The sequence below is a fragment of the Arachis stenosperma genome, chromosome 10 (genome assembly GCF_014773155.1).
Source record: "Arachis stenosperma cultivar V10309 chromosome 10, arast.V10309.gnm1.PFL2, whole genome shotgun sequence".
In the NCBI taxonomy this organism is placed as follows: domain Eukaryota; kingdom Viridiplantae; phylum Streptophyta; class Magnoliopsida; order Fabales; family Fabaceae; genus Arachis; species Arachis stenosperma.
In genome coordinates this window covers 120,150,840-120,167,326 of record NC_080386.1, presented here as the reverse complement: position 1 = coordinate 120,167,326, position 16,487 = coordinate 120,150,840, and the positions used below count along the sequence as shown (strand labels likewise).

At 33.7% G+C, this 16,487-nt stretch overlaps 1 protein-coding gene across 2 annotated transcripts; it reads right to left on the bottom strand.

Moving 5' to 3' along the window:
• Positions 1 to 3,788: 3,788 nt before the first annotated feature.
• LOC130955532 (probable acyl-activating enzyme 17, peroxisomal) lies at positions 3,789 to 11,747 on the bottom strand. Of its 2 annotated transcripts, XM_057882409.1 has the most exons (15): positions 11,676 to 11,747; positions 11,253 to 11,589; positions 10,368 to 10,497; positions 10,003 to 10,271; positions 9,249 to 9,453; positions 7,217 to 7,257; positions 7,000 to 7,125; positions 6,709 to 6,782; positions 6,213 to 6,433; positions 5,635 to 5,729; positions 5,315 to 5,531; positions 4,929 to 5,054; positions 4,752 to 4,850; positions 4,179 to 4,391; positions 3,789 to 4,073 (listed from the first exon to the last, which is right to left on the bottom strand). In XM_057882409.1, exons 2-15 carry the CDS (start codon positions 11,504 to 11,506, stop codon positions 3,963 to 3,965), a joined length of 2,181 nt encoding a protein of 726 aa, XP_057738392.1. In that variant the 5' UTR covers positions 11,507 to 11,589; positions 11,676 to 11,747; the 3' UTR covers positions 3,789 to 3,962. The 2 variants fall into 2 exon arrangements, with proteins under 2 accessions (XP_057738392.1, XP_057738391.1); XM_057882408.1 differs by lacking the exon at positions 11,676 to 11,747 and having other exon boundaries at positions 11,253 to 11,636.
• Positions 11,748 to 16,487: the final 4,740 nt, after the last annotated feature.

Here is a 16,487-nt window from a genome sequence, read left to right as displayed (position 1 = left end):
AATTAATTAAATTAATTAGTTGATATAAATAATTATTATAATTAATTTGATTTATTGAATTAAAATAAATAAATTAAAAAATAGTTTATTGAATTAATTAGTTGATACAATTAATTTATTATAATTAATTAAATTTAATGAATTTAAAAAATAAATTAAATTTTAATATAATATAATATAGTAGATATATCTGTTTAAATCTGGCTATATTAACTTCAATTTGGAGAAATAAAATTTGGAAACTGGAAATGAATGATGATACGTATGCTACTACCCGTGAAAAAATTGTACAAGTAGCTAAAGCATACTTTAAGGATATCTTCACATCGATTAACCAAGCTAATCTGGCACATGCATTTAAAGATTTTGAAACCAAAGTTTCAGCAACCATGAATAGAAAATTAACTAGATTGGTCAGTTTTGATGAGGTAAAACGTGCGGTCTTTAGTGTTCACCCTCAGAGCGCCCCTGGTGATGATAAATTTATGGCTAAATTCTTTCAATTCTACTGGAGTTTAGTAGGGGATGATGTTTTTAAGGCTGTCCACAGTTTCTTTGTCAGTGGTAGGCTACTAAAGAGCTTCAACTATACACAAATCTGTCTCATTCCTAAGATTCTTGATGCAAAGGATATGACACAGGTTAGACACATCAGTCTTTCCTCAGTTGTGTATAAGATTATTTCTAAAGTATTAGTCCATCGGCTATAGAAATTTATGACTTCGTTTATCAGGCCTAATCAAAGTGCCTTCATTGAGGGTAGATTGATTTCAGACAATGTCCTAGTCACTCATAAATGTATGCACTATCTAAAGACAAAGAAGAGGGGCCTATCGAGTGAAATGGCTGTTAAATTGGATATGAACAAAGTTTATGATCGTGTTGAGTGGCATTTTTTTGGTTCATTTTGGAGAAGATGGGATTTGAATCTAAGTGGATTGGTTGGATACAGGAGGTGGTGACTACAGTTTCTTACTCTGTCGTTGTTGAAGGTCAACCTTTTGGTTTTTTTAAACCAAATAGAGGTATCCGTCAAGGAGACCCCGTATCTCGATACCTTTTTCTTTTCTGTGCAGAAGGATTATCCTTTTTGCTAAACAAGACAGAGCAAAACAGTCTGATTGAAGGTATTCAGATCAATCGAAGATGTCCTACTGTTAATCATTTATTGTTTGTGGATGACTCAATCCTTTCTTGCAAAGCGTCAGAAAACAGTTGTGAAAATATTCTCAATCTTCTTCAGTCATACGAGGGGTTCAGTGGCCAAAAAGTTAATTTAATTTGCATAAATTAGCTCTATTCTTTAGTAATAATACTCCTCCCGCTGTTCTATCACTACTGGTTCGAAAATTAAAAATTGATCATATTGGTGCACAGAATAAATATTTGGGTCTTCCATCTACGGTCCAAAAATAAAAAAAAGGCCACCTTCAAAAAAATCAAGGACAAGGTAAGGAAGCGAGTTCAAGAGTGGAAAAGAAAACTTCTCTACTCTGCATGCAGACATGTTCTAATCAAAGCTATTGAGGAGGCTATCCCAATTTATTCATTATCATGTTTCCGTCTTCCTGACACTTTAATTAGGGAGATTCACAACATACTCTCCCAATTTTGGTGGGGTCAAAAAGGTACAGAGCAAAAAATGGCATGGATTAGTTGAGATACTATGACAAGACTAAAATTGAAAGGTGAACTAGGTTTTAAGGACTTAGGGGCTCAGAATTTGGTGCTATTAGCAAAACAATGTTGGAAAGTTGTCTCTCAGCCACAATCACTCCTATCTAGACTCCTCAAAGGTAAATATTTTCGATACAGTTCTATAATGAATGTAAAGATCGGAACAGTACCTTCGTGGGGGTGGCGTAGCATATTGGAAGGGCGTAAGGTTGTTGAAAAGGGGATAGTTTGGCGAGTTGGTGATAGATCCAGTATATGAATCTTCAGTGATCCTTGGCTTGCTCCTCCACATCCTTATGTTGTTAGTGATCCTTGGCTTGCTCCTCCACATCCTTATGTTGTTTCTTCATCTGAAACTTTCAATCTACAAAATCAACCATTATTGATGGTCAAAGACGTAATACTTTCTAATTGGCAGTGAAATCAAACTCTAATTAGAAGTATTTTTCTGAGGATACTAGTCAGCGTGTGCTAGCAACAACAATTGGGGGTGGAGAAGATAAAATTTATTAGGCCCTTAATAAAAGTGGTTTGTCTAAAGTGAGTACTGGGTACCCTGTGACTTATGGGTTCTCGCATCTTCCCATTGAATTTTGTCTAGAGATTATGAGACAATGAAATTTGTGGCGAAAACTGTGGAAGTTAAAAATCTCAGAGAAGATTAAGATTTTTTCTAGAGGGGCTTCCATGAAAAGCTTCCAATGCGGCAAAAACTTCATCATTACATCCCATCGATTCAACCTATCTGCCGAAGATGCCTATAATTTTCAGAAACAATCAATCATTGCATCTTTCATTGTGTAAAATCAAAGGAAATTTGGTCAAAAATGGGCTTACCAGCTACTAGAAGGAGCACCAAGTACTCTGATTTCTATGTTGAGTGAAACTTGAACATGGGAGCCTTGCATACCCAACCCAATAGCTCCTCTCAGAGAATGATGATGGTGATTTTGAGCTGGTTCTTATGGAAGACTAGGAATAGATTCATCTTTGATAATGTATCAATTAGTGTGGAAGAGATAATGGCGTCGGCTTTGAAGTTGCAGAAAGAGTTTCAACAAATTCTCACTTTCTAATTGATGAGCACTTTACTTTTTTATCTCTCTTATTAGATTATTATATGATGTTACCTCTATAGTAGAGCTAGGGGTGGCAACACTACCCGAACCCGCGGGTACCCATCCCGCCCCCGCACCGGGGCGGGTTTTAACGGGGCGGGTTCTTGGGCGGGGTCGGGTTTAGGTTAAACCCGCCCCGGTATATATAATATATATAAATATATATTTTTTTTAATAGATAATATATGTAATATTATAAAATAATTAGTAAAATGATTAATAATATTATATCATATTTAAGTTTTTATTTTAATTTATGTTATGTATGTAAATAATGGTTATATAATTTTTAAAATTTTATTTTATTTATTAGATTTAATAATTTTAGGGGCGGGTAGGGGCAGGGCGGGTACCCGCAGGGGCGGGTTAGGGTTTAACATTTTACTACCCGCGGGTAGAGACGGGGCGGGTTCGATGCGGGTTTTCGTTTGGCGGGGCGGGGTCAGGTAGAGCAAAAACCCGCCCCTACCCGCCCCGTTGCCATCCCTAAGTAGAGCTTTGGAAGTCCTCCATTTCTTTTATTTGCCCCATATATGAACACCTATATATTTCTTTTATTTTATGAATGGAATTATCTAGCTTTGGAAAAAAAAAAAAAAAACTTTAATTTTAGTGTCTATAACTTATTGCAGTAAAAATAAGCTTTTGGTGTCAAATTCATTTTCAGTATTTTTAGGTCTGTCCACATGTATACGTTTGTTAATTTTATGACAGATCGGTTGTATGTATATGATACCTTGTTATCACTTTGTTTCAAACAAGGACTTCTAAAAACCAATGACATTTTGTAGTCGATGAGACATGGACTTATTCACCTTTTGGTTATAGGTGATATGAGAAAAGTATGACTCAAGCCTAATGTAAAAGTCTAACATGTCTTGATTGCCCCTTCATTTCTTAATTTTAAGTCTGCAATATTTTCAAACAATCCTTAAAATAAACAAATTAAAAAACATTTTCATTAGTTAGATTTGAGAATCAGTCAAAGTATATATATTTACTTGTTTTCTTCCCATACCAAATCTATGACTGTTTTCTTTTATTAATATTGATTTATTATTTATATAATGAATGGTACATGGAGTGCCTATTTAAGCATGAATTCCATAGATGACAAATTTCCCACCACATCTTGGGACATTATTACCAAAGCTAACATAGTTTTTGTCATATTTTAGAACTTTGGTTATTTTCAGAAAGTTGCTGCCGCAAAACCCTTCTCATAACCTTGTTTGATGCCGTCCTTGGAAGAGATGGTAGTGACACAACCCGAGAAACCTACATAAAAAGGAGCATTCATTTTGAAGAAACACCAAAAGTAAACACTTTATATGGTAATTAAGAACAAGAACATTATGAATAATAGAAATAATTAATCAGTACCCTAAACAATGGGTTCAGTTTCTTTTGGAGAGCTGAATTGAAAGAGATCCTCAATTGGTGCAAGTCTTGCGTTGTGGTGCTTGGATTCTTGAATACAACTGCTACAACCAACTGCTCGGGGCCACCTCCAGATGGCGGAACCCCGATAGCAGCAGTTTCCAAGATACTGCTATCCACCCCATTGCATAAGCGTTCAATCTCAACCGAACTCACCTATACATACAAGATGGTACCTTTCAGCAAATTTAATTGTACATTACAAAGATACTCTCAAAGTGGCCCTCAAATTAGCCGGGGAAATCAATTTTGCTCCTTATGGGATATGAACTGTTTCTTTAACAATTACGCAACCATCCAATTTTGATTCATATGAAAATCAAGCATTCATGTTTCTCTCCTATTTCTACCCACTGTAGATATCAAATGTTTAAGCATCAAAATTAACAAAGCTCATAAAAGTGGTACACTGTATATGGATTAGGATAACTGTTTTAGATTTGGCTTAGATGTATATTTATCTAACATTCTAAGTGTATTATTAAAAATAACAAGAACAACTACTAAGTTTACTACCTTTATTCCACCAAGGTTCATTGTATCATCTGCACGACCGTGCGCATGATAGTATCCTTTCGCAGTACGCTCAAATACATCTCCATGCCTCCGCAAAACCTGAGTGAAGAAATTCAGCTGTAAGCGTTAAAGCTATCACAGATAATGGTTGCCACATTGAAAAGAATAATATCCTACCTTTCCATTATAAACAGGCATTCCCTTAAAGTAGACACCATAATGGTCAGCATTTAGCAGAGTAATTGAAGCCCCAAACATGATGGGACCAAGAGCCAATTCACCCATTCCTGGAACATCTTGTGGCTGCAACATAAAGAAGATCAAACATAAACTCAAGTTATTTATCATGAGCGTTAGTTTTCCCAAGAAAAAAGAAATGTGAGCATTGAATTTTGTTTAGTTTCAGAGAACTCGGTAAGAAAAGAACTTCAGGAATTGGAACAACACTTAAAGGCCTGTTCCCTGTATTATTCACAAGCCTATGATACTAAGACTGATAATTTTTGACTTGTGAGAGACATAATATATGAACTAGAAAGTAAAATTGAATGAGTAGCACTTACAATAGGATGACCTTCCTCATCCAAAATAAACAAACTGCAGCACATAGCAGGCGTGCTGAAAGCAGCTAGTGATTGAGGTTGTAGTAATGATCCAGTAATGAACCCACCTCCAATTTCTGTACCGCCACAATATTCAATTACAGGCTTGTAAAGAGCTCTCCCCATCAGCCAAAGGTATTCATCTACATTAGATGCTTCTCCAGTAGAACCAAAGCACCTATATCATTCAAATAGTAGTTTCGATAAAGTACTTAATAGTCATAAATGAGATCCACATTCACATGCTGCTAATAAAGGAAGTAGATTCAGCTAGTACTCACCGGATAGCAGACCAATCATAGCCAGATGTGGAATTTGCACTTTTCCAACTACGAACAATGCTTGGAATTACGCCAAGCATAGTTACTTTGGCATCCTATACAGGGTACATAAGCATTCAGTTGGAAGGAAACTATAAAACAAAAACAATTCTAGTGACCTAAAAAATAAAAGCATGGATATTATGTATTTTCTACTTTTGTCTTTTGGAAAAACAGAAAATCAAGTGCAAGAAAAGGTTGACTGAATTTGTGGCATGCCAATTTTTGGATTTTAAGAGTTGCTGAAAAGGAAAACTAACATATGATTACATTCAGGAGTTTAGGTTGTATGATTTGGTCATATGTGGTGTAATAAGAATAATAGATCAAATGGGGGGTAAGCTAATAACTAGAGGCAGAGAAAGATCAACAAAAACTGTAAAAGGAATAATTACGGAAGATGAATATCATGTAGTTCATCTATAAATTTCCGTGCCGTGTTTTCTACCTGTGCATCCTAGCTTCTGAAAATGAGACTAGATAATGAACAAGAAAACAAAGGCTCTTAAAAATTTAAACAGCAGAATGAGCTTTTATACCTGTACAAATTTGGCAAAACCAGATCCAAGAGGGGATCCATTATACAGGGCCATCGAAGCTCCATTGATCAATGATGCATATACGAGCCATGGACCCATCATCCATCCAAGATTAGTGGGCCAGGAAACTACATCACCTTTACGAATGTCCAAGTGGCACCATGCATCTGCAGCAGCTTTCAGAGGAGTAATATTTGTCCATGGAATGGCCTTTGGTTCACCTATACCACCCAAGTAGATGACAATGTATTAACTTCACATTATGAATTAAGTCTTGAAATTAACTTGTGTTTTCATTAGCTCATTTCATGTTCAAAACAACTTAAATACAAAATATTATTGAGATAACTTTTGACAAGGAGAACGTTGTCCCCAAGAAATAAAAAATTAAATGTGAACAGCATATTAATCCTTTTCGTCAAATTTCCATTATTTGTACCAGATCTTTTCATCTAAATATGCCCTCATTTAGGCCCAAATACAAAACTTAACGAACCTGTTGTTCCAGAAGAGAAGAGAATGTTTGTAAATGCTTCTACTGGTTGTTCTACAGCTACGAATTCCTTGCCTCTGTGTTGCATGACAGAAAAGAAGATTGAGAATTCTAACTGATCATCATAAACAACTGAGACTATTCATGCTGAAGAGCTTTAAAATATGGACTCAGCATAATTCAGCTCACATGAAATACAGTAGCAGAAACAAAGACATCTCAGCTATACCACAATTTTATTAAACATTTCAATGAATTTTACATCTCTTAAAAATTCTAACGTTAAGTGCATACTTGAGACTGTTGACTCTGTCCAGAAAATCATGCCAAGAAAGGTCACCATTGCGTAATTCCATGCTAAACTCAGAGCCTCTGGTAGGGATAACTACTGCCAAAGGTGACTTGGCTTCGACAACTCTACTGCATTTGTGAGAGAACAATATGAGACACCAAACATATGAGAACCAAGAAAGAGATCCTTCAATTCTACTAAAGTAACACATATTTTAACCTGTACAGAGGGATGCTCTTATCACCACGAATAATGAGATCCTGAGAAATAACGAGGATAAATGGAAGTAACAAACAGGAAAAAGTCAATAACTGTGACATGCAATTGGCCACAAAACTGAATCCAGCTACAACCATAATAGCCGACACTGACACATCATGAATAAAACTGACTTCTAGGTCCACTTAACATATTTTAAATGAATGGAATAAAGATAGAATAGATTTACATAGAGCTATTTAATGTAGTAACATACTAAGCAGGAAAGGAAACTAGACAATTTTGCAAATCGTAATAAATTTGTTTCCTATTTTAAATAAATAAAGAGGTAATGCCCAAAATGGTCCTTGAAATTCTCAACGCGCTTCTGTTATGTCCCTGATTTTTTAAAATGACCAAATACATTCCTCAAGTTGCAAAACATGAATCTCCATTGGTCCCTAATTGAATAATCGTTAACACAATGCTGACATGTATAGTTAAGTGCCAACATGGCACAATGGAATACGACATCGTTTTGGGGTGGAAGCTAAAAAAGATCAAGACGACGTCGCATTCCTCCTAGCTTCCTCAAATTATATCCCCTCTTTGGTCCCCCACCAAAACCTCTTCCTTCTTCCTCCTGGATTCATCTCCTTCATTGCTGTCTTGATCGTCTAGCAGGGGCTCCACTCCGGCACCCTTGGCTCTGTCAAGTGCAAGGATTTTCCGACAATCACATTATGAACAGAGACAAATATACCAATCTAACCTACCTTTCCTAGTTTACAGATTTCTCTGACTCATTCTCATTACCGTCATTGTCCCTTCTTGCTTTTGGAGAATTCGAACCTCTTCTAGAGCCCTGTACAAGATGAATTTGAGGATCGTACTTCTGTGATGCGAGGTAGTTCAGAGCTGTAACGACGTCAACTATAACCGGGATGAATTAGAACACATTATTTTTCGAGAGACTAACAAAGGAAAGGCATACCACCAAGCATTGTGCTCAATGTGGCAGAGAGGATGTTCACTTTGCTGTGAGAGCTCAGATTGGGTTTTGTTTCCTCACCAAGATGCTTGATGGGATAACCCTAGGCACCGCTTTGCACTGCATAGAATCGCTCCAATTATTCCTCTCCTGGGCCGACAATGCAATATGCATTTTCCAGTTGGATTTAGCATTAAGATGCATAGTCACCATGCTTAATACATGCATACATAATATTACCTTTTTGTAACATAGTATTTCAAGACTATGACAAAACATTGAATGTACCTTCTTTCAGACTAAGTGATTAAAACTTGTAAATTTCATATGCTTGAAATTATAATCTTAGAAAAAGTGCGAGGGGGATGGGGGAGTTTTATGGTAAAGCTCCTAACTAATGTCTAATAGTTTTTGAAGGGGGAAATGCATAAAATGAACAAGGATCGGAAAAAATGTCTAGCCGCCAAATTTTACGGTGTCCCTGAAAGAAAATTCACAACAAAAAAACAAGTCGGTCTGTCTGCAATGGTTCAGAAAGAGTCAGTAGTGTCCTATAAATCCGTACTAGGATATTTTAACTAACTTCCCATGCCAGTACAAGGTAATAACTCAACCAATAAATTATAAAACACCATCGAAAATTCGAAACATGAGAGAAGACAACAAAGAACTCGATTCCTCTTGAACGAAGGAGAAGAGAAGCTGATTCTCAGATTTGGGGCTTTAGGGATTTAAAATTAGTGATGGGTTTGAATTGAGTATAAACAAACAATTTGAGATACCATTTTGAACATATTATTGTGGTGTCCACATCACAGTCTATATCATACAGCCGATGTGGCAGAACAGTCCACATCAGCATATCACTAACGTCAGTTGACAAAAGGACTAACAGAGATTCACGTTTTGCAACTTGGGGGGATTTATTTGGTCATTTTAAAAAGTTAGGGACATAACTGAAGCGTGTTGGGAATTCAGGGACTATTCTGGGCATTACTTCAATAAATAAAACACTCAAACACCTGAAGAGCCAAGATTGACCAGAAGAAAGAGGGAGTCAACCTGGGTAAATATGACTTTAGCATTTGATATATTAAGCCTGGTTGATATTTCACCTGCTGCAAAACTATCAGCAATTGATACAACAACATAACCTGCAAGAACAATGGCCAGATAGATAACCACTGATTTGACATGCATTGGCATATCAATTGCAATTGCAGATCCCTTCTCCAGACCCAGTGCTTCAAGAGCATATGCAACCAACCTGAAAGTTCACAGAAGCAAAAGATTTTCATTTTCTCCCCCTAATAAAACAATGAAGCTAAAGAATCTAAAACAATTATCCTTTAGGATGCTACAATGGTTGGAAAAAGCTACATCATAAGGTTACCAGCTACATCTCTTCAGTTAGATTTGGTTCCAACCTTGTAGCTGACCCCATATACAAGACTTGGTTTTTGTTTGGATAGCATTAGTTCAAGCCTAAATGTTCAAAACACACAAACCAGAAACTTGAATTCTGTACTTTCAAAGTGCAGGCCTATCCTGACAATTTTCTAAGCTGTAAACTGCAACACAAGCTATGAACCATGGTACCAAAAAGTTTTTTATGGCCATCTGCCGTAAAGGAATTTTGACAAAAGATTTGAAGATGAAATTAAACAACTTGAGGTGCTCAGAACACAGTAGTATAATTTAAAATCTCTGTTTTAAAATGTCATGGACAACTTTGAAGATAAGTTTATACAATACAACAACTACAGCAAAAAGCACAGGAAGCTAATCATGAAGGGAGAAACTATTTACAGCATACCAAACCTCTTCCTGCAATTCCTTAAATGTCATCCTTTGCACAGGGAGATCCTCATGATGTTCATCCCGCCATATTATTGCTGTATCATTCAAACTTCTCTTGGCATTTTCAACTAAGCAATTCTTTGCTGGATTAATTGATGCTCCAGGAAGCCATTGACCACCCGGGTGTGATAGCGAGCTTTCTCCCAGGAGATTCTCTCGCAAGATGCATTCAGGTGGTGTGGAAAATGATATGTTCATTTCATCCAGCACATTTTTCCAAAATACCTGAAATCATACACAACAACAATGACAACGCTGCCAACTCACAAGAAAATTGAACTAAAGTACAAAACAAAGTCTTGAGATTATCCTGGTTAGGACCTCAGGGTTTGATACTGAGAATTTTTGGAAATCAGAAAAACTCGAAATAGGATCCTTATATGCTGAACCCAGAAACTCTTTACCCCTCCTCTCTAGTAACTGGCCAACATTTGTTGAAAGAGCACATTCCCTAATTACACATGAAATGAGAAATTAAAAAAAAAAGTAAAAAGGTTCAGGAGCTTTAATTTCTTAACATAAATCATTGCAATGCACAGATTATGACATGTAATCCCAAATCTTACATAATAATTAATACAGCAAACAAGGCCCTTAGTGCATATCATATCAAAACCAGAGTCTATGAAAATTTGATACGTTAACAATTCAATATATCTAGATACGATTTGTACCAGTGTTCAAGTTATAAATCTACCAAATTTTCAAAATGACGACTAAATAGTAGTCCTGAGATTCATGACGTGCTCCAGTTTGGTCCCTGATTCCAATTGCACTATTGGCATCCACTCGTTCCTGAAATTGAGCTCTGGGCACCATAGTGGTCCCTCGACCCCTTGGCGACAGTGAGTCAGCAAACGGAGTGATGAGCTAGCACTCCATTGCCACGCTGGACAACAGTGAAACGAGGTCCTTTGCTTTTGGCGCCCAATCAAAGTGTGTGTGCAAATAGTTTTACATGCCCACAACTATCAAAACGACGTAATTATGGAAATGGGTTGAGGAACACTATGGTACCCGAAACTCAATCTCACAGACGACAATGATGCAATTGGAATTTCAGGACCAAATCGGTGCACGGCATGAATGTCAGGAGCACTTTGGGGATTTGACAGATATTAGTAGAATCACAAGCATAAGTATGAATCAACAACATGAATAAAATGAAGCAATTAAAACTTAAAAGTGAGAAGGTGCATAGCATACGGGTCGGGTATCCAAGCGGGCGGGTCAGGTCCAAAATCGATGTAGCAAGCATAGTAGAGCATCTGGTGGAAGGAGAAGGGAAGGTCAGGGGTGAGAATGGTGTTTGTGATGTTGTGCCACGTGGCAGGAGTGCCAGCTCCATGGGTTGCAATGATTTCTTTGAGGCGGCGGTGGAAGGCGGAAGCAACCTCAGTTGAAATCCCAACGGATTCAATGTCCGAGACGGTGATTGAAGTCAGCGATTTGTATGCCATAAGAATTAATTAGCACGAACACACACTGACTAACTTCGACTCTAATTTGAACACGCAATTATCATAGTTTTGAAGTTGAAACCCTGAAAGGTTTAACTGATTTGCTATTAGATAAAAAAGAAGAAGAAGAAAGTAGACAAAACGTAATGGGAAGAATCAAATCTCTTACTGAGTGATAGCGATAGGATAGCTATCATTCAGCAGCAGCGCGTCACGCCACTCTGCCCATAACATGGTACCTGAATGAAAATATATTAAGAAAAAAAAAAAACTGATTACCCAAATCATTGACATCAGTTCGAACATTTTAAAATTGGACAATTTTGTTTAATTTAAAATACATAAAATAGTTTTTCACATGTATTTTTATTAGATAATATGATTTTTTTATTAATCACTAACGATAATTGTTGTTGATGTGAATGATTCAAATTGAACAGAAATAAGAACAAGTTTATCGCATTAATAAGCATACTTGTTAGTTTTAATCAAGTTTGCTGTTATAGTAAGCGAACTTCAACAAAATTTACAATTTCGTTTATGCCGTGGATGAATTTGCTCCAGTTTTCAAAAAAAAATTAAAAATAAAGTAAGAAGTTTATTTTAAAAAATAATTAATTTTTTTTATTTCTTTAAAAAAGAATTTATATAAAACAGTCTCGAAAAATTTTAAAATAGTAATTTTGAATATTTTTATTTTTTTTAAATCAACGTCTTATAATATTTTTATTAATTAGAATACTAAAATATTATTAAAAATAATTAATAAATAAAATATTATTAAATTTTATTTTGACATTAAAATATCATAAAAAATAATATTATTTAATCATTAATTTATAATACCCTATTACTCTATATCAATATAATGCATAAATCATAATAATATCTGTTAAATCTAGGAGATCTTTGCATTATAAAAATAATTATTTATATACCTAAATTTCTTAAATACTGGCATCAAATAAATATAAAAAATATTTATAAATAAAAAATATATTTTTCTTGACATAATTACTAACCATAGTAGTACAAATATATTTAACTGTAAATTTATTTTGTACAACATCACAATCAATGAATCTCAAAAATTTTTAAAAAGACAACTAAAATACTTGATTTGCCAAGACATTTTTTTCTTTAAATATTGCAAAGTATTAAAAGTTTCACATTTAAATTTTGTAAATCATTCGTATTGGCCTTATAGTTGACCAAAACATACAAATTTAACTTTTTTTAGATGACTTGATTTGCATTGCATTCAAGTGTCACCTTTATAAACATTTGCACAAATATTTCTAATTATTTATGTGAAAAAATTTAGGTTAAATTAAAATTCTCCTTTCTCTTCAAATTCTCTTCTTCATCATTAAAAAATAATCATAGAATATGATACCTACAAATTAAATTAAATTAATATCTTGTATGATCAAAAATAAATATAAATTTATTTATTTTAATTTTTTTAAAAAATAGTATCTTTTCAAAATTAATTTATAATTTAGAGTTTGAAAATACATAAAAAGTTTTTGTATATATAAATAATGAAATTTAAAATAAATATAAAAATTAGAAATTAAAATTTATTAATTTAAAAATAATTATATATAAATAATTTGAAGTGACTATTTTAAAATTTTTTAAACTATTCAGGAACTATTTAATACTTTACCATAAGGACTAATTTGTCTAGATCGCACACATAGATATTTAACAGCCACGTGTGCGAGTCAACGTTCTATGTTAGTAGTCACTGTTAGTGACTAACAGAAAAAGACTATATTGTCTAATAAAAACAAACATTTGGGGACTATTTTATATATTTTAAAATTTGAGAGACTAAAATGTACAACTTAAAAAATCTCAAGAACAAATTTGGATAATTACTTTTTAAAAAATTTAGAGATAAAATTTTACTAATTTTTTCTTTAAACGGGTTTAAAAAAATTAGATTTTTTTTAAATTTGGTAATAAAAAATGTTAGAAGACCATCAGAATTTATTTTTTTAGCAATTATTTTTAATCATTAACTTAATTCTTTTAGTTTAGTAATTCAACAACATACTTTAGTCCACACTTTTAAACACAGATGACTAATTAATGACTAAATAATAAATTCTAATATTCCTCTAATATTTTTCAATAATTTTGTGCCTGTTGATATTTTATGATGGTATTTCTATACAAATGATTAAAAATAGAAAAAAGAATGAAAAATATTTAAAAGTAAAATTTTATAATAATTATTATAACACCCTCACTTTTAGCACTTAATGATCGTACCAAAATTTTAGGCGTTACTTACCTCTAAACCCTTTTATTATATATTATCTTTATTTAATATTGAGTCTTCGCGAATACGAACCGAAATTTTAATTAAGAAAATAAGAGGAGACTTTATTTTAAATCACTTAATCACAAAAATATATATATTTACATAACTTTATATACATAGACTTATTCAAAGAACCTTAATTACAAATCCTACCCTTCTAAAAAAAACCAAAATAATAAACGACGAAAAAAAAAATTAAATTCTATCCAAATATCATACAAAAGATTTGAATATGAATTTCTTTTACACTTGTTTTGGTCTCCATCAAAATCTGCAATGAATCCCTTACAAACTAATGAGTGTAAATAAATAGCACACCTTTCTATTAAAATAGGTTAGAATGCTAATCATGCAGAGTAGGCACTCTATTTAGCAAGACGGGATGCCCCTGCATAATTTCTTGAAGGATTTTTCATACAATCAGTTTTTTTTTTCCGAATTTTACTCTTAGCAATTCCCATGTTTTGTATCTAACTTTTATTTTAATAAGAAATAAAAATTATTTTTAAATACGTAAATATAATTATGAGTCAATGTTTTTTATTTTATTTTTAGTCTATATTTTAAAATAAATTCAAAAATAATATATTATAAAATATTGGTAAAAATTTATATTAAATATTTTATATAATTAAAAATTTTAGTTTGTATTTAAATATTCATAAATATTAAAATATAAATATAATTTATCTATAACATGTTTATATTTTTTATATGAAAAATTAGAAAATCTATAATAACTTTATAATTTTGACAATATTTAAAAAAATTATTAAAATTAAAATTACAATTTATTATTTTCTAACACTTTTTACTTTTATTTTTAAATTAAAAATTTTCACATATCAAAAAAGATAATTTTAAATATACTTTTTAAATATTATCTCGTATAACTATCATAAGTTTATAATTACTGTAATAACCACTATAGTATTCATGATATAAGATATTCTCATCTAATAAAAGAATGAACTTTGTATGTATATCTAGTGTCTTTGATAAAATATAATGTTAAAAAAAGTGAAATTTTGATAAAATATAAAATTATTTTTTATTAATAAAAAATTTACTAATAAAAATTTATTATATAATATTTATTTTAAATTTAATATATTTTTTTATCTTTTACTCAATTCTACTCTTTACGGTAAATTTTTTTCGTTTAAAAGAGTAGTACTAAAACATTAGACGATCGAGTAGGAATTAAATTTTTAAGATGGTTTTTTAAATTTGGCCCGTGCATTAATTTGGCCTTTGAAATTCTAATTGCACTAATTTAAACTTTCAAATTGAACTCCGGACAATATACTAATTCTTTAGTCTATTTCCAGTTTAAGTCAACAGCTGAACTGCTGACATGGCACTTCTACTGCCACGTGGCATCATCACTCACCCCACATCATCATCATTCTCTTTTTCATGCCTCTCTCCCTCTTCTTCCCCCACCTTCTGTTCCTTCTCCCTCTTCTTTCCCTTTTTTTCTCTCCTTCCGACCCTCCACCACCTCCTGTTGCAAGTCTCTCTGCACCGCACTATCCCCTCCAATCTCCTTCCCTCTTCCTCCACTTCTGCCACTGCAGATTGGGAACACCTCCCTGCACACAAAATACACACACATTGAAAAGAAAATTTTTAGTTACAACGACACACAGTATCAAATATATTCACCAATAATACACCAATTTGATCATTAAAGATGACAATCACAGCTCATAATAACTCCCAATTCAATATGGAGAGAGAGAGAGAGGGAGAGAGAGAGAGAAAGAGAGAGAGAGAAGGTGGTGTCAGCAACATCGGAGACGACAGCGTTAGCTACGATCTTAACACTGTGGAGAGGCTGAATGATGAGCTAATTTTTGGCGGATGCAATGGTAACATCAATATCGAAGTGCCATAGCACATCGATGGTGATGACGGCCTCCATAGGCTCGGTGCCATTGGCAATCGAAACTAAGACCTAGCAATTTCAATTTTAAATAGCACATGAGTAAGTAAAGAAAGTGGGTAAGTATAAGGTTTTGTTTGGATTGATTATTTTGTTACCTTTCGAGAGGTTGAAGCCATTATTAGAGATGTTAAGAATGAAAAGCAAACAAAATTTTTAGGATGGATTGAAGATAGTTTAGAAGTGAAATTAGTGAGAAGGTGAGGGAGCAATCGGAAGTGATGCAAGATCAAGAAATAAGAGGTAGAAAACATTGTTAGAGGGAATGGGAGTGGCAGCAGGTGTTGTGGCAGTGAAAGTGAATAAAGAGGCGATGAGATCGGAGGGGATAGTATAATGGCAGAGGGACTTGCAGCAAGAAGTGGTGCAGGGTGAGAAGAAGGAGAGGTGGTGGAGAGTGGGGGAAGAAAAGGAAGAGAGGGATGAGAAAGAGGATGATGATGATGTGGAGTGAGTGATCATGCCACCTGACAGTAGTGATGCCACCTGGCAATAGTGGTGCCACATCAGCAGTCCGACTGTTGACTCACGCCAGAAATTTATTGAGAGACTAGTATGCTGCCTTGAGTTCAATCTGAAGATTTAAATTAGTACAATTGAAATTTCAGGAGTTAAATTGGTGCACAGACCAAATCTGAGAGACCACTTTAAAAATTTAGTCATCGAGAAGGTGGCGAATAACATTGATATATTTGGGT